Source organism: Diplotaxodon limnothrissa, linkage group LG17 (genome assembly GCF_057381915.1).
Source record: "Diplotaxodon limnothrissa isolate DT_005_m linkage group LG17, D_limnothrissa_male_GT1.1, whole genome shotgun sequence".
Classification (NCBI taxonomy): Eukaryota; Metazoa; Chordata; class Actinopteri; order Cichliformes; family Cichlidae; genus Diplotaxodon; species Diplotaxodon limnothrissa.
The window spans coordinates 30,691,286-30,715,142 of NC_140612.1; the positions used below are offsets into that span (position 1 = coordinate 30,691,286).

Consider the following 23,857-nt stretch of genomic DNA (forward strand, 5'->3'; position numbering starts at 1 on the left):
AAGCTGAATAAAGTCCTGTGAAATCTTTCTTTTTCACATGACTCTATATATGCACAAGTCTGTGTCTATGCTAGTGAGAAAGAAGATTGAGAGGACAGAGTGTGAGTATTCAGGCAGAACAGTCTGGCAGCCAGTCACTCCTAGTCTCTGAATACTAAAACTCCCCAAATGTCACTTTGAAGAAGTTCATGAATGAATCAGTATGTTTTTTTTTGCTCAGTCTTTCACTTTTTCTTTCTCTTGTTTCTTTTCAATGCTTCTTTTATTCAGGAGATTGGAAGGAAGGTAAGTCTAGAAGTCTTTACCCTCACCCTAAAGTGACACTTCTCTCTCACATGATCATGTGGAGAATTTCTTTTCCTGTGTAGCTTATACGACATGTTTGATTTGTCTTTCCACCAACAATTATTGATGCAGATCTCTTACTCCCAAAAAAACTCTAGATGACTACTTCCTAGCGAAGTTATTTGTTCTAAAAGCATGTTATACATCTTAAAAATGGTATCTTATTTACTAGATATAACATCCACTTGGAACTGGTCTATTAATTTTAATTCATCACAGTTTATAGCCTTGGCTGTTAACATATCTATCAGTTTTGGCAAGTTAATGATGATAAGTAATTCCATTAATCAAAATAGGTGGTCCAGATAGTTGTGTTGTACTTTCTTTTATGGTTAATAAAAATGCCATCAGTATTTATCATTTTGCTTGAGTCACCGGTTCAAATTCTTTTTCTTTTTTCCTCTCTCTAAAAACTGATATATCAGGTCTTATCTTTTTCTATATATAACATAGAACTTGAGCCAACTGTTTAATGAAGGTCACAGTAGAAAGGAGGACAGTGAAGATAGGTCGGCTTTGTAAATATATATGCCAGATCGTGATGCCTGTTTGCAGTGAAAACTGATTTTATCTTCTTGGTGTGATAGTATTTTAGCCAGAGACTTAACACAAGAGGACAAAGAAACACCTACAGTACCTGGCAAGGCATTATAAGTCGTATTCATATGTGCACACGGGTGTGTTTCTTTTAGACATTAAGCATATATGCACAAATCACCATTACCTCTATTGGTGCACACGTAACGAAATCAGATGAATCCATATTCAACACTGATAATAACAAAGGGAAAATATGTTTTTAGATGTTCTTTGCAAATCTATGCAAAACATGAAATCTCTCACAAAAGTATCCGGCCATTAGTTTAGTGCATTTTATTAGGCCCTTTGTAAAAATGACTGAGCTTATTCTTGGTTAAGTGTCTGCAGGCTTTACACGCCTGAATTTGGCCAACAAATTTAGTTGTGTAATTCATTAACACTTCTTGGGAGTTCCTCTTAATTCTGCCAGGTTGTGTATTACATGTCTGTGAATTTCCATCTTCTGGTTTCTTTGAAAATATTCACTAGGGTTTAAATTAAAATGTTCACTAGGGTTTAAATGTAACTGTAACTTCGGTCGTTGCTGTGCTTTTTGGAAGTCGAATTTCCCAGAGGAACCCACCCGAGGGATTAATAAAGTTCTATCTTATCTTATCTATCTTATCTTATCTTATCTTAAATTAGGTATTTTGCCCATAGCGTGGTGCTGCCACCTCCATGCTTCACTGAAAAGGTGGTAGTAAGTTGGCAGGCTCATGTTGTTTCCCGTTTCTGACCAAAAAGACCTTTTGTCTCATCAAACCACAGAATCCTTTTCCTTATGCTCTAAGAGTTTTTTTTTTCAGTTAACACTTTTTCCAAACTCAAAGTAGGGAGTATTTTACTCAAAAATGGCTTTTATGTAGCCGCTTAACCATAATGTGGTAGATGAACTGGTTGTCCTTCTGGCAGGTTACATGTCTTTGACGTTCTATTGGAATAATGAAACACTATTCTTCCAAAAAACAGTCTCAGATTTGGTATTTTGAATAAGGTGGTGAAATGTACTGTCAAAGAAACCAATCAAGCCAGTCAAAATCTCCCATGGGTATTCAGTTGTGTTGAGATCTGATGACTGTGAAGCCAATGCATTTGACTCACCAGGAAGTGACTGCTCCTATCAGGATAGAAATATTTTATCATAGGATGAAGTTGATCTGTTGGAACAATTTTGAAAAGTTTTATAGTGAACTGAAGTAATGTCACTGCAGGGATTTTAGTTTTTGTTTTGTTTTTTACTTTAAATTTCCACATATTTCTGTGTCCAGTTTGCAGTAATTATTATGGTAAGTAGGATGCACTCAACTGTAATTGGTCTTGAATCCATTTTCAATTTTTTAATCATCTATGTTTGTGAGTACAGTGCACAAAATGTGTAGAGCAGGGGTGTCAAACATAAGGCCCGAGGGCTAGAATCAGCCTGGCGGTGACTCCATTCTGACTCACTAAATGGCTTTGGAAGTATGAAGGCGGGCATAAAGTTTTGGACTTCTAATTGCATTTCTGTTTAAGGTTTTACAGCTTTTCCTCCTAAAGACCTCCTCAACAGTCATTCATACTACACCAAACTAGTTAAGTAATAGATAAACAATTAAATGGCAGAAAAGTCCCCCTTTCCCCTTTTTCTGCTATAGAAATTTAGGTTTTTAGAAAAAGGAAAGTTTTCATCAATTAACAAAAACTATGTTTTATAAATCCAGGACAGTCTAGGCCAGGGGTCGGCAACCTGCGGCTCTTTAGACCTTATAGTGCGGCTCCGCGTGGTTTGGGAAAAGTATTTAGCTGAAGTGTATTTTATTCATGTTAGTACTTTTTTAACTTGTAGTTCTAAATTGGAAGATTATTGTGATATTGAAATATAAAAATAAAATTCGATTCTATTATTTTTTTCATCGCTCAAAATAAGCATCACACTCGCGGAAGCCGGTATACCCGCCGAAACGCCGTGCATTTATCGAGACTTTCAACCCCAGGTAGGCCAATTATGGATCTTCGAAACCAAATTATGTCAGCAGCTGTTCTCCACCATGAACTATGTTATAAACAAGCACCGCTCACGCCTCACAGATGACAGCTTACAGTCCTGCGTAAAGATGAAAGTGATGTCGTACAGCCCCGATTTGCAGACGCTATGCGCAGAGGTTCAGGAGCAAAAGTCCCATTGTACTGTGGCAGAGCCGACGATGTTTGCATGAACACGCTTTTCACACACGGTTGCTGTACGCACACAGCCGGCTGTAGCTTTGCAGCTCACAGCCTGACACATACCAACACAACAGCATAGATAGCACAGACGTTAAGGCCGCGCGGCGTGATTGTGTGTCCCGCTCAGGTGCGTCCACCTCCCCTGCAGCGACGCTGCAGACCACGCCCCGCCACACACATTAACCTGGTAAAATACATATTTAGGCAGTATTTTTCATCTTTTAGCAGCATAGTGCTTTTTTTCCAATTATTTTTTAAAAGTCAGGTCAAGGCTCCAAAAGCCCAAAGGCGATATGAGGGTGGCGGCTCACAACAGTTTTTGTTTGCTACTTGGATCATTTTAGTTCAGCTAGGTGTCTTTCCTTTTGTTATATTTCTTTAAGAGTTCAAAATGTGTTAATTACATAAATAAAATGTAATTTTCTCTGTAGCACTTCATGGATTTAAGCAACACACCTTAGTTGTTTACACAAAGCATAAAGGTAAAAAACAATATACACAGTGTTATCTTCATTTTAGATGTCAAAAAGCATTTGCGGCTCCCAGTGTTTTCTTTTGCGTGGAAACCGGGTCCAAATGGCTCTTTGGGTGTTAAAGGTTGCTGACCCCTGGTCTAGGTGGTGATCTATCAGAACAGTTTCTGTTATTTTACACATTTATCATGTAGAAATGCATCTCTTAATCTTATAATGAGATATCTCTTGGATTATATGTACAACAAAAACAAGAGTTTGTGTTGTCCTTATATTCACACTATAAACACTAAACTCTCTTTATGGGTGCCTTTAATGTGTATTTATGCTTGCTTGTCTCATGTGTGTTATGCTTTTTTGAACTGGCCATGCTCAGCACCTAATTTTTGTCCTTCTCTTTAGGCCAAGCAGGTGGAGGCCAAGGAAGCAGACCTAAAGAAGCAGGATGCTTTTTACAGAGAGCAAGTGGCCCGGCTGGAGGAGAGGGTAAGAAGTAATTCGCAGTTTACACCAACTTGAAAAATGGGCGTAGTTGGCATGTACGATCGCTCACAAAACTAGATGTACGATTGATCTTACGGTAATTATTTATTTTTAAATTATCACTTTTAATGAGTTTGACTTTTACAGCCTTTCCCTGAGCTTAATTTTCAGTTGAAATTGGAGAAACATACTTATTTATCCAGCTTGTTTTTCTGTCAAGGTTTCCTAAGTTTAAATTTAAAAAAGTTTACAATATGACGGGGCAATTTTTCTTTTGAAAATGGTAAGTAAATCCAAAACTCAAGAACATTCACATAACTCTAAGAATAATTTAAGAATGTGAATAAAGTAAAAAATAAGGAGGTGGATAGTAGAGTAATAGATAGTAATGGATAATAGAGTAGCATGAAAGCTAACAGAAAATACAACTTTCTATTTCACAACACAAAGCAAAGTCATAATGAAATATTGCATTGCATGCTCACCAGGTGAGCTGGTGTTATTGCTGTTTTCAAGAACCTGCACCATAATGTGCTGCAATAGTTTCTCCTGGGTAAAAGTTTATATACTTACATCATTGAGCGAAACAGTCAGTCACTAGCACACTGCAGTGCATACAGAAGCACACATACCCAGTGTACGCACAAATAAGGGCACACATGTTCGAACTCTGAATTCGACCATTATACACAGTGGGCCTGTTCCCTACTGGGCTCAGCCAAAGCGGTCACATTTATTTTTCCTCTTCATCCCACTGCCCCACTGTTTTTGTCATCATCCTTGAATTTAAACTCTGCATGCGTTCCCCAGTGTGGTGTGTATAGCTGTCCTTCGCTCTCTAGTTGGCTGCCTTGCTGTAATTGTCTTGCTGCCCCTTTTTGGCTGTCACTTTAAATTTCAACCTCCGTGCCTGGGCCAAACAGATAAAGGGTTAAATCTAATTCATCCCGGCATGTGTCCTCCCGTTTCTCGAAAATGACACTACCCTGATGTTCCTTGTAAACTAGTGTCCTATGGATTGGGACGTGGGTCAGCTGCCGTGCTTGGCGCACTTCAAATGGCAGCTCCATGCTGGTCCCAGTGAGAGATGCCTGCAAGGCAGGGGACCAGGGTCAAATGCCCTGTTAAAGTGTGCTAAAAAGAATACCTTCATGTGGCTCTCAAATCATAAGTATATCTCAAGAAGGGTATAATGCCCTATTTAGTGTGCTTAAATTGACACCTTCATGCTGGGAAGGAGTTTTCTCCCCTTTGAAGGGTTAAAAAGTCAAATGGCCTCTACGGTGGAAGCCAAATGGAAATTTTACACAACTGTGAAGGCGCTAAGGTGATGTTGTTCTTAAAGCCAGACATGATAAGAGAAATATAACATGAGATAGTTTTTTTTCTTGGTTAAAGGGCACAAATGTCTTTGCAGACAGCAGAGCAGTTGTTATAATTCATTGCTATGATGCATTATAATTGAAGAAAGGTTGCTAATGTTTATGCAGTTTGTAAATTTATTGATCAGTTGTCAAGAAACCAGTAAGATTACAATGTTAGTTATATAATTCTGAACGCTATTTAGCTCCTTGTGCATTATTGTATCAATGCACAGGGAGACAGCAGTGCATCACATAGAAAGGGGGCAAATGTGAGTTCAAGTGTAAGAAGTGATGCGTCCCAACTAACACAGCTGTTATCAACTCTCGACACTGGTCATCCATCAACCATGTTGGCCTCTGGTCAATATTCCTTAGATCAACGTGTCAACAAATGACTTTTGCAGCCCCAAGAGAAACAGAGGAATCAAAAGGAGGTAGAAGACGGAGTGGAAAGACACCAAGGAAACACATAATGCATGGAAGCCAGAAAGAGAAAAACTGAAATGAAAGTGATTCTTAGTTTTCTTAAGAATCTTAATTAGTGTATAATAATGAGTATTTCCTCTAAATGTTAAAGGACAAGTATGATAAAGGTAAGCTGTGAGTGGAGCATAAAAATGGAAGCTGAGTGGGAGAAATGGGAAACCTGGGTAGCAGGAAGGGTCAATGAAAACTAAGAAAGTGATATATTTACAAAATTAAAAAATGATTTTCCCTTATTACATATGGAGGCAATTTACAACATAAGTAGATATTATGTGTGTATTTTGTGTCTGGTTGTGTGATCTTGTACTCCTTTGTGTAACTGGTTGGCATATCACATGTTGTCTTACTGTGTATCAAGCGGCTTGGAGCTCCATAGGGGTTGTAGTTTGTTTGGACTGTGTTAACAATGCTCTTTTTTTTTTTTTTTTTTCTCATTCTGGCCTCAGTGCCCCATTTGGCACTGAATCTAGCCGCCCTTCATTCCCTGTGCTCTTCAACCAGTGTGAGCCAAAATCACTTTTGGCATGTTCTTTTCCTGTGCTCTCATTGTATTTTGTGCTTGCTTAATAGTGTCCACTCCAGATGAAGGCTTATAATATGTATGCACAGTACAAAGAGTAAATTTGAGGAAAGAAACAGAACAGTGTCACAAAGAAATAGCAACCAGGAATATTTAGCTTAGAAACAAGCAAAGAGATATTTAATTCAATTAAGTGTAAAACTGCTAAACAACCAAAGCATTGTATTCATAAATAGTTCATATTGTTGCCGTTTATTATATATAATTGGTTTGAGTTTTTCTTGTGCCATACACAGAGCAACAAGGATGTATTGTAGGCAGGGGACACTAGAGTCAGTATTGCTAGACAAAGGCTGCATTTGCCTTGTGATATGTCTGCTTAGATTTGCAGTTAAATTCCCAAGTTTCAACTGGTTACATTTGGGAATTTTCTGCTTTTATCATTATAAATTATTAAAAATTGATCTTTGAATTGGAGGTTGTTGGTAGGATAAAATAAGATATTTAAAATTGCTACCATGGGATTTAAGTTCATTGCCATTTTTCTATATTTACTTAAAACAACAGAACATGCATACAATCGAAATTGAAAAATATGTTTAAAGAAAACAGTTTACTATTGCGTTAGGAGATAGAATTATCACTCTTTTTCATTTCTAACAATTTTAATGGTTTTTGACCAAGTTTTGTATAGATTTATAGAGAAAGTTCAAGAAGTTGAACTATTCATGGTGAAAAATATTGTTAATCAACGTGTTATGTGAAAGAAGAAACACTATTTAAAAATATGTAACAATGTAGATAATATATTTTTCTTGATTATTATTTATTACACCTCATCCGTAAAAGGCTGAAGGGGTATTGACGTCACCCCACCTGGTGGCGTAGACAAGCAAGTCTGCGCATGTGATAACTCGAGGAGACATAGGATTTTCAAATTGATACCGAAGGTGTGTCTACTAAAAATCTGGGATGAGTTTGAATCCCAGTGACCTTGACTTCAAGGTCAGAGGTCAAGTTTTCTGAAAACCTTGTGAATGCGATAACTCAAGAGCGAGATGAGAAAAATTGTGTAATTTGTGTATAAAAAGGTTAATGTCCGATGTGCTTTGAATCTTCTACCACAAGTATGGACATTCAGAAAGGCTGTGTATGCAAAGTTTGGAGTTTTCAATCTGCAAACACCGTAGCTGTGAAAGCACAATGCTTTTTTTTTTTTTTTTTTTTAACCACTTTTCTACCGAGAGTGCATAAAAATTAGTTTTCACTTGGAATATATTGCTTGCTCACCATTATCTTCCATCACATTTTTCACGCCCCCTTCTGTCTCCTCTCAATTCCTTGCTTACCTCTGGATTCCCCCAGAATCTCGAACACCAGGAGAAAGAGGCAGAGGAACCGAGAGAGAGAATATAAGTCTGATATATATTACATGTCTGTTCCAATCTAACATAGCCATTCATCAGAGAGGCTTCCAGTGACAGGCCATCACCAGGCTCCCAGACAGCTCAGCCTGCTGCCTCCGATGCTGCCGCTCATTGGGGCCAGAGCTACCAAATAGCCCCTGAAAACAATATCTATATATTTATTACATTTTCACTCAATACCTGCCTCGCTGTAAAACAATCTCATATTTAACAATCAACTTGCCAATGTTTCTTTTTCTCTTTTATCCCTACCATATCCCCCCCCCCATCACATCTGTCTCTATATCTCTCATTTTTAAGTCTTTTTTCCCCCCCCTTTCGAGTGGTGCTTTTTTCCCCTCCATGCTTCAATTTCATCTTTTTCCGAAAAGATTTTTTTTTGTTCTCTTCTTTTTTTCTTTTTTTTTTTCTTTTCGCCTTGTATATCAATGAAATTGGATTTTTCTACTCTCCCATGGAGGACAATCACAGCAGCAATTGCCATCTCATAGCAAAGTTCCTACCGCACTGTGAAAGGAAGAAATACAGGAGAAAGAGCATTAAAAAAATGTAATGGCTTCTATCTCTATATCTGTGTCTCTGCCTCTGACTTGCTAGCTTCATCTCTCCCTCTGCCTGTCATTTCCTGCTCTTTCTTTGTACTCTTTCTGCAGGCTGCAGCAAAAACTACTTTTTTCCTGCTGATTGTCAGCAATAGAAATATTAAAATAAAGGTAGTGTTTTTGTTATTATTATAGTTTTGTAGTAAAAAAATGTTTTAAATTTTGGGTGTTTCCGCCCTCCCTCTTCTTCACTATGAAGCCATCTGTGGCTCTGTTATAAAACTGAAAATGGATTGATCTGGAGGCATGACGGTGCATTTCAGTGTTGTTTATCACCATTTGCTCCTTCAGCTGCGTGACAGGAGTCTTAGGAATTTTACCAGAAGTTTCTTCAAAGAATGAATGAATAGATAAGAATTTACAATAACAAAGTGGTGCATCCTTTTTATGTAGAAAAACAAAACAAAAAACAAAAATAGAGCCATCCATCTGTTGCTTTTCACAGGATGAAACAATTTATGGGTACAGGCTTTGAATTTTTAGCTTCCATTTTGCAGTTTTATTTATTTGTTTTGTTTTATTCATTTATTTTAACTTTTTAATTGGAGACGTTTCTATTTTTCTGTCCTAATCGGGTGTTAAAATTAAAGGTCAACTCTCTAGATGCATTTAGTTTAGTCATAAGAGACGCTAGCTTGGAGCTAGCCTGTAGTCTTTTGCAGCATAACTAATTTAAAGAATTAAAACCTTTTAAATAGCTGACAGGAACTTAATAAATAGTTTGATGGAGTATTTTTTCCCAAAGTGAAAGTATTTTGAAAGTTGAATTTTAAAGTTAAAACACTTTTATGTGAACTTTTGTAAAGGGTTAGCTCAGGAGAAAGGATAACATTTAGCTGAAACAGGAAAGCTAGCTCTTTGAGTTTTCAAACCTGTAACCAGCAGATTCAAGAAATATGGAACTCAGTCAAAAACAAATGTTCTTGTTACAAAAAAAGTCAAATTTTCTTTCAGACAAAAGTGCATTACAACTTCATGGTGCGTTTAGAAAGGAGGAAAACTAAATATTTCTATCAAATTTTACCAATTTGTTTGTGAGAGAACAGGGATAGCTCTTGTTGTAATTGTCTCCTTGAGTATTACCAACCAGTATCGCTGTTGAGCCCCATCCAAACGTTAATGTAGGCCACCCAGATGTAGTCAGATGTTAAAGAAAAATCACTACAGGGGAAGTTGTGACACTGGGAGCTAGTGATGTGCGATACCACTGATTTTCTTTCCGATACGATACCAAGTAATATTCAGGATTGTATCGACCATACTGGTCCGATACCGATACTTTGTACAAAAACTTATTTTATTTATTGTATCTCAAATTATAGCATCATAATGATTACAGGACATCAGATTACTTGTTCTTATCACTTAATAATGCAGGGTTCATCATATAGAAATAAAAAAACTGAAGTTGTGCACTATTTGAACACCTTGCCTACCTGCAGCACTAAAGGACTCCGTGAGAGACGTCTGTCTCGCCCTAGCAGCACCTGTCCCTGTCCTTCTCTTCAGTTCATCTCAACATACCCTCGTCATATTCTGTGATATGATTTACTCTGAGGTGTTTGACAAGGTTAGTGATGTTGCCACAACCATACATGCCAACCCTGCCAGTTTTTCCGGGAAAATACCGAATTTCAGTGCCCCTCCAGAAAATCTCCCGGAGCCACCATTCTCCCGATTTTCCACCCGGACAACAAAATTGAAAAACCATATCGCAGAATTCATAGCGCGGCCCAGCCAATTCCAGTTTCCAACAATGGCGGCAGCGACTTAGTTTTATTATCACTCTTATTTCTCTTTCTGGGTCGCAAATTTTTTTTTAACATATTTTCAGGTGAGAATGTAGCTGTGTAAACTTCAAATATCTGAGCCGATCGACACATCGTTTTCAACCCCCCGCGGTCTTTCGCTACTCGGGTTAAACATGATATACAAGTCACTTTGATAACTTAAAAATGTTATTGTTTGGCTTTTTCAGTGTTTTATTTGTTTGTGAGTAAATCGGTTTGGCTGAGATTAAAGTTATTAGATTAGATTAAATTAAATTTAACTTTATTAATCCCTCGGGAGGGTTCCTCGGGGTTTTCACACAGCTGAATAAACGTCAAACAGAAAATGATTAAAGAGAAGTGTGAGACGGTCAAGTGTTTACGTCAGTGCCCGATTATATTTTAGATAGCAAGGAACAGAAGGCAGAGTTTCACTCCACTGAGAGAGCTCATGACGTACTACCCGGCTTTCTTTAGACCGTGAAGGCCGGGTCCTCAGAAGCAGCCTCTGAATTTGGACACCCCCGCTGTTTCCGGGCCGGCCAATAATAACGGTGACATTTAACAGATTTTATCCGATAAATAAACCCTGTAAAATGTATTTAACACCCCCCCACAGCCCTTTTGAATGTCTCCCTAGTGTGGCCACAACACCTCACTCTTGGAGCACTTTTTTGCCACATGTATCGCAAACCACGTCTCAGCTGTTTGTGGAGGTAAAATAAGTCCGCACATGACTCCAATTACGCTCAGCCATTGTTGTGAGTGCGGGCGCCAGCGGCTGCGAGACATTTATACAGCCGTATTTCGCACATGACTATGAAAGGCGGAAGAGGAAGTAGTTCCTTTGAATGTAGACAATCTGAATGTTATAGTTTCTTTCCAGTGTGTCCCTGTTAATGATAAACTACAAATTTACTCTAAATTACTAAAATATCGATATTGTAATGTGAGAATCGATTCTAGAACATAAATGACTGGTATCGGAAGAATCGATATTTCAGGATCGATCCGCACATCACTACTGGGAGCACAAACAAATATGCAGGCCTCCCAAAAACAGATTGATTCTGCTGTGGCAAAGGCCTCTGACAAAAAACAAAATTGTACTTTATGTGCGGTTTAGCATGTTGATGAAGTAGATGGAAAAAAAACCCACTGGATATGCACACATTCCTGCTGTTTTAATTGCGCTGCCCAGTTTAGTGGATATGTTGTGTAGATTTTGTTACCTCTTACCAAACATAGAAGTTAAGAGTTTATTGCGTTTATAACAAAGAGGAACATTTGTGTTTATCTGTGCATCCATATCCTATTATATTGCTGTAGCCCTTGAAAGATAATAGTAAAATGCTTAGTCATTTCTATGTAAAAAAAAAAAAAAAAAAAAAAAAATCATTTACCAGCCTGCTTGCTCTACTTATGAGTCACACAGCAGAAGTCTAAATTTCTTTAGCTCTGCAGAATCATAATGTTAGCCATGGTGGGGTTTCTTCCCATTTTGTCCCTCCTGCTCAGCAACAGATAAGAGAAAGAAGCCATCAATACAAGGAGTTATTTGTTTTATTCATTAAGAACTGGAAGCCTTTTCTCTAAATTGACCTAGAGCCTGTGTTGGGGGTGCCGCTTCTATCTTCTCCATATTGTTGCAGTGCATTAGCAGTAATGACTTAATTTGTCTTCGACATCCCCCCCACCAGCATTTTGTTTTGCTCCAGATGAGCTAAAAACCTTTTGGAACGCAAATAGAGTAAATGGGATGAAAACAAACAGAAACACTATTTTATTCAAGAGGTTTTAGATATTTGATTTCATGGCGAGGCGATGCACTGCGTCAGGCCTGTGTAGCTATTCTGTTGAGCCAGTGACGAAGCATGCTAAACAGCAGACAGCAATTTAAAAAAAAAAAAAAAAAAAAAAAAAAAAAAAGAAAGATTGTGCTTTGCAGCCCCTAAAATGTTGATCAAGGGAGGAATGTTTTCATCCAAACTGAGCAGGGCCTCACTTTTGTGGGCTAATGAAAGGTCAGGGCTATTCTCTGAATCAGTTGGGACAACAGCAGGACATCATAATTTGAGCCCACTCAGTAATCACACAAATTACACTCCTCTCTACCTGGTTGTGAGCGAGTGACTGAGGTTCTTTTTTCTTTTTTTCTTTTTTTTTGGATATGTCTGTCAGTGTTTACTAGCTGCCAGGGTACATTTAGACACTTAAGGCAGTGCGTCCACATGTTCCCATGGTGTGTGTTAGTATCTTGTTTGTGTAGGTGTGCGCAGGAGAGCATTCACATTGTTTGTGTGTGTACATGTTTTGAAAGTGTTCCTGCAATCATTGACACACATGGCCTTTTGTACTCTCAGGTGGATTAGTGTGCTGATTAGAACCAGCTCTGCCATTTAGGCAGGTATTATTACCTTATACTTAGTATTCTAGACAGAACCCCAAATCTGGCTCGTTCTGTCTCTCTCTTTTCTCTTCCAGTGGCTCAGTCTCAGCACCCAGGAGAAGTCTTATTTCTGCCTCTTTAGCAGCCCCCAAAATCTCTTTTTAGGCTTTTTATCTGTGAATAAGCTTCTGTTTTAAATCCTTTTCCGTAGCTCTTGACAGTTCCTTTGTCTAAACCGAAAACCACTTGATTCGAGGCCAAGAGGGCGCCGATACAGCATGAGCTTACAAGTTAACTCTTTGCAATTTGGCCATACTCTTTGCTGTGCTTTACATACAAAGTAATGTCTGCCTGAGGGACAGCTAGTGTGGGTCGTTTATGTTGTTTTGCATTTTGATCTCAATCAGAAGTATGAGAAAGCATGCATACACGGAGCAGTTTGCAGTGTAAAAGAAAATAAATGTGATGTGCTTTTAATTGATGTGTGTAACTGTACTGAATGTGAAAAGGGAAGTGCTCTAAATCTACTGCAGTTCATCTAAATGAAGAGAACTTAAATTGGTATCAGACCTTTTGTCAGTGTTGTCATGTCTCATCTTCTTTTAGCTCTACAACACATGACTATTGATCTTTTCAGCACCACAGTTCATTCCTATTGATCTCTTCTGAAATATGATGAATGTCTTCCCTGCTTGGGGATGAAGTTAGAGCAGATGGCACCAAGAGGCTTAAATTTGTCACATTTATGTTTATGCAAGATGATTGAAGGGTTTGGTAAATGTAATGGTGATTGGTTAGCTGTTCACTTAGTCGCTTTTGCACAAATCTGCAGCACGCATACGATTTTTTTTCCTCTGAAGGATTATTTTTGCACGCCATTTGCTAAGGATGATAGGTTATCACAGTTTGAGAGACTTTTATGGCAGTGCTGCATCTTAGAGCATGTGTGTAGATTGTTCAGCTAAACATGAACCCAATAGTTAATGGCAAAAAATGTCAAATCTGTGGAAGGTAATCATTTTGTGAATGACAGTTTTATAATGAAAGTATTCGTGCAAGTATTACTATTTTTGTCCACATGGAGTCTGAAGGAAACGGTTTCCAGGGCCTAATCCGTGGATCGACTTCCTTCGAGGCGTGGACGTCTATCAGCAGAGAATGTACCTTCACCTATCAGCAGAGAATGTCCCTTAGTCTGTAACACAGTCAAATATATTCTCAAGCAATATTCAAGCATGCCATTCAGCGTGTTAGTACGAGCTCGGGAGCAGCTTGGGAGAACAAGAAAACAGAGACTGCTTTAGATTGTCTTCCCAAAGTGACTCAACTTTATTCACAAGTACAACAGTTTATATAGAGGGTAAAATTCATGAGACAGCAGATTATCAGTTTAAACCAGTACAGACCAAGATAAGGCAGCGTCTTCCTGCCCTTGGGTGAAGAAGCATCCTTTGTGTAGTGTATCAGTTCAGCTACAATTGTGATTATCTCAGCGACATATTTTCAAGGCACAAAACAAAGTTCTTTCATTAGTGAAATCTGAAACAAACCATTTGGCCTTCAACAGGCGTCTAAAAGATTAAGAAACTAATGTAGCTGAGGGAGTGATCTCTGTGGTATTTCAACCTTGTACCAGCCTGTGATTCTCACACATCAATTCTTGGGTCAAAGAGAAAAATAACTAAAACAAAGGGGCCTTATTGAATGACAGAGTTTTCCTGCATAATGTCACTATAAAACAATATCCAGTAAATGCTACCATGGTACTAAAATACCTAACAGTTCCCCTCTTTTATTATTTTTAAAAATAATAACTCAAATAGAAAGGAAAAATCACAAATGTAATAACATAATATAAAAAGCAAATCATAAAATGTAATAGTTCACAACCTAATGTTCAATATACACATCAGGAACATCATTGGTAACATCTGGCACATCCTCAGGATCAATTTGTGCTAATTGCAAATACATTGAAGTAGCTGTACTAGTAGCTATATGGGTTATCATTGAAAATGTGGCTTGCAGAAATGTGAACAGGGTTGCACTTTACAATACGAAATAGTAAATAAAAATCCTAAGGTTAATGCAGTAGATATGATTAATAACCTAAATATATAAAAAAGACAGTTCTTTAGTCGTCTCCTGGCCTGGTCCCAGGTTCGAGAGACACCGTATAAGCGTCGTGTGATGACAATGGGCATTTCATTTTCTCCATTATCAGGATGAAACGAGTCTATCTTTATCAGGTTAGACATTGTGTGGTACTCTAGGCTTTCTGTTCCTGCTGGATGTTCGAGTACCTTGTTGTTGTTCAGGCGGGGGATCAAAGGGCTTTCTGAGTCTTTGCTCTTTCAGGCGTTGTGTGTTAATCAGTGATTGTGTGTGTGTAGGTGTATTGGATCCGGGCGTTGGCTCGCCTGAGTCGTCATCTACTTGATCCGACGCCTTAGGTGGTTTGGTGGGGCTGGTCTTAACCCTGCTGGCATGAATCCACTGAGGTTGTCCGTCTGTTAGGATGCTGGTTCTCGTCACTGCAAGTACAGTCTGGGGGCTGGAACACGCGGCCTCCCCGAGTGCCCTTGGTTTTAGCGACTTTACCAACACCGCATCTCCTGGTTTCCACGGATGGGTTGGATCTATGGAAGGGAGAGGCTGAGAGAGACAAACTTTCTGATAGTTATTATTCAGTGTTTCTACCAGGTTATGAACATAGTCAGACAATGCAGTGTCTATGTCCCCTTCCAATAGCGGTGCCCCTCTGGAGGCTGACCATGGTGTTGGAAACGGTCTTCCCATGATTATTTCAAATGGAGATAATTTGGTTGCTGCGGATGGAGTCATTCTAATCTCGCAGAGGATTTGAGGAAGTAGTTTGATCCAGGTCATTCCTGTTTCTATCATTGCTTTAGTCAGGCGATTTTTTATGGTCCTATTCATTCTTTCTACAACTCCTGAACTCTGAGGGTGGTATGGCACATGATATTTCCAGTCTATTGCTAGAGTTTTAGCACACTTTTGAATTACTTCTGATGTGAATGAAGGTCCTCTATCACTGTTAATTTGGTGAGGTATTCCAAATCTGGGTATTATTTCATTGCATTCTATCATATATTTTTTACAGGACTTTTTAATCAGCCTACTTTCCTTATCACAAATAGTATTTAACATTTCTACTGACCTGTTTTCTGGCGATAATCGTTCGGGATAGGGCTCCGGAAATACATTAGGATGCATTAAAGTTATAGTTCTTAAGTTCGAGACGAAATCAGTCACGTAAGCACTTCCGCATGTTCTGGATACGTAATCATGGAAGTCTTCATTGATTCGCGAGCGTGGGTTAAACGTAACCGGAAGTGGGAGTCGTACTGAGCCGCTATTTGTGATTTTATATTTTATTTTTTTCGGTTTTACAGTTAATTTTGATTTTTTATCGGACCCGTCTAAGGTCTTTGAATTATTCTGACCCATGGTCAGTGATTTCCAGAGGGGTTTAGACGCTTGAAGGATTTAAGTTAGTTTTTATTTTTGCTGTGGCACACCTGAGGTTACTTGATTTTTTGCTAGCAATTTTATCTTTTTAGTGAGCAACTTCTCACTTTTTAACGAGCAACTTCTCGTTTTATGACCCCAGGCAACTTCCTGTGTCCTTTCTGCTTTTATTTACAAAACAACAGGCAACTTCCTGTGTTTCTATGTGGGCCACTAACGAAGGCTCCTCAGCGTATCCCACTTGTTACTATGTGGGCCACTGAAGAAGGCCTCGTCAGCGTATCCCGTTTCTATGTGGATCACTGAGAAAGGCATAACACAGTCTTATAAAATAAAAGACGAGTGCCTACCTTCGTCAGGATCCCACTTCTGACACCAAAATTGAAGGAAACGGTTTCCAGGGCCTAATCCGTGGATCGACTTCCTTCGAGGCGTGGACGTCTATCAGCAGAGAATGTACCTTCACCTATCAGCAGAGAATGTCCCTTAGTCTGTAACACAGTCAAATATATCCTCAAGCAATATTCAAGCATGCCATTCAGCGTGTTAGTACGAGCTCGGGAGCAGCTTGGGAGAACAAGAAAACAGAGACTGCTTTAGATTGTCTTCCCAAAGTGACTCAACTTTATTCACAAGTACAACAGTTTATATAGAGGGTAAAATTCATGAGACAGCAGATTATCAGTTTAAACCAGTACAGACCAAGATAAGGCAGCGTCTTCCTGCCCTTGGGTGAAGAAGCATCCTTTGTGTAGTGTATCAGTTCAGCTACAATTGTGATTATCTCAGCGACATATTTTCAAGGCACAAAACAAAGAGTTCTTTCATTAGTGAAATCTGAAACAAACCATTTGGCCTTCAACAGGCGTCTAAAAGATTAAGAAACTAATGTAGCTGAGGGAGTGATCTCTGTGGTATTTCAACCTTGTACCAGCCTGTGATTCTCACACATCAATTCTTGGGTCAAAGAGAAAAATAACTAAAACAAAGGGGCCTTATTGAATGACAGAGTTTTCCTGCATAATGTCACTATAAAACAATATCCAGTAAATGCTACCATGGTACTAAAATACCTAACAGAGTCCTTCACAGAAAGACATTTATATCGGTTGACATTACCCTCAATCAAGCCTCACACAACACAAGCTATCTGTCACACTTTACAGCCTCTCACAATTTGATTATAAATGTGCATAGCAGCCGCTGAGGGCTGACAAGACAGATCTTCCTGGGTTGTATAAATGGTCTAGTAGCTAGGTTATATGGCTGTGTTTGAGGAGGTAATTTAGGTTGAGTGGTCCTGCTATGGGTTCATTTGCTATGGGTCACCGGGGGATTACGACCACTGGTCTGTTCATTGTTGACAAGCGACCCCGTGGCCTTACAGGATTGCTTTCTGTTATTACAGCACTCTTAACTGTCAGGATAAGCACAAACATACATTCACTGAAGCACTCATATTTTGCGTGTGCAGGAAAAGCGCACCTCAAAATAAAAATGTTTGTCTTTGCAGGCTTCAATACTGCAAATGTGTACTGGTTACTAAATGTTACTGATTGCAAAGTTAGCATTTATGTTGTGGACACTAAAACCAAACGGTGATCTTAAAATGAATCTCCATTAGGGTTTAATGAAGTCTGAGACATGAGGCCAGAGCTGTGTGGACCAGATCTGTAAAGAAAAATTACTCGATTCATATGTTTCCTTTTGCCTAATTACCCTTATCCAATTATTTTAATAAAGTGCTAAGAATCACATTTTAATGTATTCCTCCTGCTCACTGACTTTCTCCTCTGTCTCTGCAGAGTTCTCAGTTCTACAAGGTCACCACGGAGAATTTCCACAAAGCTGCAGACCAAGTGAATGCCAAATTCAGGTAAGTGCAGACACGGACAGTCTAAGGTAGATAAATAACTTAAAACAAAACACAACTAATAATTGTGAAAAGATTCTCTATAAAAAATTTGATATGATAACACTACAAGCAGAGCCTTCTTTTTGCAGTTGTCTAAGGGAATGAAAAGCTAACAGCGAAACAAGGTGTCAGAGAAGTCATTAACAACTGCCTGTCTTTGTCATGTCTTCCTCCCCTAACCCCAACCAATCGCGACAGATGGCACCCCTCCCTAAGCCTAGTTCTGCTGGAGGTTTCTTCTTGTTAAAAGGGAGTTTTTTTTCTTTCCACTGTTGCCAAAGTGCTTGCTCATAGTGGGTAATATGTTTATTGGGGTTTTCTCTTTATTATTGTAGGGTTTTTACCTTACAATATAAAGTACCTAGAGGCAACTGTTGTTGTGATTTAGGTCTATAAAAGTAAAATAAAATTGAATTGAACTAAATTGAACTAAAAGTTATGGGGAACTGTGGAAGTGAAGACAGGAAGGGAAGGAGTGAGAAAACCTGCTGAGTAGAAAGGCAAAGGAAAACTCTCCTGTAACTGCAGAGGGAGCTTTAACTACATGAGTGGTGCTGCGCGTTTTCACTTTTCCCCAAACGAGTCTATATGAGGAACAGTCTGGAAAAATGATCAACATCCTCATCAGAAAACTGTCTGAAATATGCAAAGCAACACCTGGATAAGTCAGATTCAGTTGGATAGATGATAGTTCAGTTTAAGTCACTAGTCTGTTTGAAAATAAAGGAAATGTATTTGTTTCTAAGAAGCTTGAAGTATTTGCACAGGTAAAAGTAAAATAACAGAAAGAAGCAGTGCAGTGCATTCAATTTTAAGGAAAGGTTGTTTTTTTATTATCTCTTTGCTGAAGGTGTTGTGTTTATTTATTTCCATGCAAAATATGTTATTTGCCTAAAATTGCCCACAACTCTTGCACGTAACTATAAATCTCATACCAGCGGAGGGTTTTTTCCCACATTTTAATGATGCCTTTTAATAAATTCTGTTGCTGTATGTGATAGGTATTTATTCGATGGTCTTTGTAGACTTTGTGCTATCAAAACTGATATATTCAGTGACGATTAGAGGTCCACGTGGACCAGTGAATATGCAATTGAATTATTCTACCCATTTCCTAACCCACATCTTTCAGTCAGAACAATATTAGCTTGCCCTATTAGCTGAGGCCGATGTAGTTCACTGATACGCCTGATCATGTGCTGGTGATAGTCAGTAGGATTTGATCTCTCAACATTCCAGTGTCCCCATTTATTTCATGTCTTCTTTTACAAAATACTTTGGACTAGCTTAGTTTATTGCACGTCTTTTTATCCTAAATACAATGGAGAGTGCAAACAATACAGAGTGCAAACAAGGAGCATGTGTGTGATCCTTATGCTTAACCTTAATAAGCGATAGAACAGCCACACCTAAAGTGACTGAGGAGGAAATATTAAACATCCAAGCTGTCATGGATGAACAAATTCAGCACGTATATGTAACTCAAGAAGATGCAGAATCCTTCCCGTCCGTGATCCATCTGTCTTCTTAATAACAGGCTATTATCCTCCATAGTAATGTTGTGAAAGTGGATGAGGAGCCTGTAGGAGGTGGGGCAAGAATGGGCCCTGGCTCTAGGCTCACCTCTAGGGAGGCTTGGCTGATTGTGTTAGCTTGTCATTAGCCTGCGCTAACACTGGGATCATTGTCTCCCTCTGAAATGCTGGAAACTGATTAGCCTAGCCCACCAGGGGTTTAGCGCTAGACTCGTGGAAGCTGGAGCTGAGACTTCCCAAATCACATTAAAGAAAAAAAAATACAGTGGAATAACATTAGTGCAAAATGGCAGTGCTAACTGCAAGCGAATGCTGGGCTAATGTGCGGGTAGTCATGTGGCACGGGTCTTTGCACGGAAGACACTGATTGGTGGATTTGATTATAGGAGGTGCATTAGCAGGGTTGTGACTGGATTTCAATAGTGGATAGTCAGAGTGTGTGTGTGTGTGTGTGTGTGTGTGTGTGTGTGTGTGTGTGTGTGTGTGTGTGTGTGTGTGTGTGTGTGTGTGTGTGTGTGTGTGTGTGTGTTAATGAAATGGCGGGAAGGTCTGGTGTTACAAGACAGGAGCAGGGATGCATTGAGGAGATCGGAGCAGAGGTTTAATTGGATTTAACAGGGAGTGTTTGGCCCATCCTTGTTTATGTGTGTAAGTTCATGCATCACTGTGTATGTTTGTATGGTCTCATATGATGAACAGCTTCTGTGAGCACAATGTGTGTCTTTCCTCAAAGCTTATGACAGACCCTGCAGAGATAAGATGCTATCTGTAGCCTCTATTGAGTAATAAAAGAAAATATTTTTTGTCTCACTGAGGCTTTTGATTTCCTCGGAGCTGAAAATGCCCCCTTGAGATAAAGAAAAAAAAATAGAGCCAGTGCCTTATCCATACTTGGTAGAATTATCATTTGATATGTTAATATGGGATTGTATGAAGTGTGGGAGATGACATCTTTCTTAGAATGTCTTTATTTCCCCACTTTAGCTCATGTCAGTGCCACTGAGTATTAGGTCTTTTATTAGACTGCAATTTATATTAATAGAAGAGACTTGTGAAACCAGATGTTGATGACTGCCAAGGGTTATAACAGCTTAATGCATGTCTTTGGAAGAATTAATTATGACCTTGTCTGGTTGGAGTTTACTTATTGCTTTGTGACACTGGGATTGGAACAAGACAGCTAAATCAGGTTTCAATCGTGGATGGGATTTGAGGGAGGGTGGGTGTTTCAGGCCACAGCTAGCAGCATCTGTCCATATGCAGATTATTTGGGTTTACTTTAATAGGTGGGAAATAATTACTTTGGTTTGAGGCTAGATTGGAAGTACAGGTGATTTCCATTTGTCCATGATCAGATATTCTTGGCAGCAACAAAAAAAGAAAAAAAGATTGAATTCAATTACACTGAGATGAAAATTTCATTCCCGTGTTTCCTTTTTAAATGTGCGCCAGAGTACAGATGTTCCATTCATTGCAGTGGTACACCGTGGTCATTTTCCTTGGCGAGGTTGAAAGAAATAAATTAAAGTGTGAGAGGTAGGCATTCGGGGTAGGGAATGGTGTATGTGCGTGCAAATATGAAGCAGTGTATATCTGTGCTTGTTTTTGTGTATGTGTACGGTACAGCTGTTCCCCGCCGTTCTCCTGCAGAATTCCCGCCAGAGAATTCTCTGAATGATGGAGCTCTCCCAACCGGAACGCTACTGCATCACTCTGACCTCATTACATCCACACACATACAATCACACACGCACATATCTGTATATAGAACGATATGGGTATATCTGCAGTTGGCAAAAAAGGGCTTTGGAATTAAACTAAAGTTTTTACTCGTAAATGTGAACTCATAACAAATATTCTTACATAAAAAGGAAGTTTACTCCCAACTTGGAGTCAGAAGTTCCGGTCAAGGAGCACACTAAAGAGGTGCCACTCCCTATAAATAAAGACAATTAAGACGAGGAGCCTTATTACTGACAAACTCACCTCTTCTTAAAAATGATTGGTTTTAGAATCTGCACAGGATCCTAGAGGAAACCTTATGAAGATGCACACAGCTAGAAAGGCTGCAGAAGCATCTGTGAGTGTTCACCAATCCACAATAGACCAATTTGGAGTGGATGTCACGGTTATGTCACTGCAGTCTCGTAGGCAGCTACAGAAAACATCTGATTGATGATATTGCTGCTAGAGATTCTACGCGTTATTAATTTCGAGAATTAAATTGGTTTCCTCAAAGAAACAGTAACTTGAGTTTTATGTGTGTTTTTTTTGGGGGGGGGGGGTTTTTTTGTCAGATTGCATTTGTTAAGAATATTTGTGTCTTATAAAAGGATCAGACCATATCTCCTTTTAATAAATCAGATCAGACATCCTGGTAATTCCAAAGGGTATGCCAGCTTTTCTTTTTTCCTTTTTTTTTTTTTACAGTTGTATTTTCTGTCAGACTTTGTCACATTATTTTGCACATTAAAGCAGAGCAATACTCATGCACTTCTACATCACTTAAGATTTTTTTTCCCCCAAACATGAAAAATATTGTCTGAGGCGAGTATGATCAAATACAGCTAAAACAGCAAATTGGCCCCTGCAGTGTCTGAAATCATACATGAATCATAAGCTGCAGGGGATCAACACCTCTTCTGAATGAATGCAAAAGTGCATAACACACAACAAGACAAATAATGTAATCACACAGCATTTTAGAGACAAACATGTACGCGTAGGATCGAAGCTTTTATTCGCTTTCTCCTTGACACTGACTCCAGATAAGAGTTCCCAGTTGCCTGTAAAAAAGGAGGCTATCTTTCTGTGCTTCTGATTTATATGCTGCCACATTCGCCACCAGTTGTTTATCAAAGACCGATGCATCATCTGACTGTCCAGCTCTGAATGTGTGACCTTTACTGTGCTACATGTATGTGAGGGTTTCTGTATGTGAGGATTAATGCGTCTGAAACTGCTCACATTACATACGCGTGCATGGGGGACATCTGACCGGTAGTGGGTGAGCACGTGCGTGCTCTGTGTTTGTTGGCTAAAGCAATCCAGCGGAGGCTTTAGTTTGAAATGTAAGATGACAGGCATTGAGAAAAATGTTAGATGTGTGATGAAAGAACGATGGCGTGGCCCTAAGCCTCCTGTCAGAGCTAACCTTTGGCGGGGCTTTGAACTGCTTTGTTGAAGCTGGTCACTCTGTGTTTGTCCAGGGTCCCTGCGGAATTGAGATGGGACCGGGGTATCTCCGAATGGTGAATAGTTGATCTGACATAGCTGTGTGTACTATAAGGAACTGAGACCGCTGTTACTAATCTTCTCCATCCCCTGCCTGAAATCTCTCTCCAAGTTTTGGGTCTTGATGGTGGCATTTGTCAAAGATCAGAGAATGAAATATATTTCCACACATTTTTTTTTTTTTGGTTCATAACTGAACGTATGCGTGTCTATGCCTGGGATGTTTGTTTTTCCCATATAATTGTATTCTTCCACTTCACTGTCACTCCTCTCTTCCCTAAGGCTACACGCTCGCTCCCTTTGTCTTTTGTTTATTTTTTTAGTTCTTTTGAATAAACCTTCTTTTTCTTTTCTTTTTAAATTTAATCCAGTTGACAATAACAGCAACTGCTGTCCTCACTTCGTCTTTCCACACACGCAAAAAGGTGGAATGAGGAGGAGTGAAGTAAAACTTGTTGAATACAAATGACTCGCTGTTTTCCTGCACAACACCGGTGTACTGTACTGCCTCGGTCAAGAAGACCAGATATGACAGCCCATCTTCTCCTCCGGGTAATGAGTGGGAACGTCGAACCCACTTATCCCTCTTTCAGCAACGTATTACAAATGAGGACTGTTTCTCATCAGTGAAAAATGGTCCTCATTTAATTTGTGTTTTGCCTAGATTTAAAAATTATATGATTTTCTCTTGTAACAGTAGTTGCGGACACAAAACCGAGAAGTTCCATGCAACCTAATGCAATCCAATAAAACAGTCCTGCAACAAGCCATTGCAGGACTATTGCGTTGTGCCTTTTCTTTATCTAACCAAACAGAAGAAATCCAGGGGGTTCCCTAAAAATTCACCCTGCTGCTTCAAAATGTAAATAAGGCGCAGAGCCAGGTAGAGGCTTTCCATTTTCTCTGCAGTTCTTTTTTTTTTGTTTAAGGAAATAATACTGATGTCCCAGAATTAATTAAGCAATAATTTATGGATATTTAATTGTGCCAAGCAGCACATTTAATTACTGAAAATGACAGGAATTAATTTAGCTGACAA

At 39.1% G+C, this 23,857-nt stretch overlaps 1 protein-coding gene across 1 annotated transcript in view; it reads left to right on the forward strand.

Moving 5' to 3' along the window:
- chchd3a (coiled-coil-helix-coiled-coil-helix domain containing 3a) overlaps positions 1 to 23,857 on the forward strand; it is an 85,756-nt gene that overhangs the window by 46,209 nt on the left and 15,690 nt on the right. Inside the window, exons 6-7 of the mRNA XM_085375925.1 lie at positions 4,005 to 4,088; positions 17,940 to 18,010. Coding sequence (XP_085232051.1) covers positions 4,005 to 4,088; positions 17,940 to 18,010 — 155 coding nt within the window. The remainder of the gene's footprint in view (positions 1 to 4,004; positions 4,089 to 17,939; positions 18,011 to 23,857) is intronic.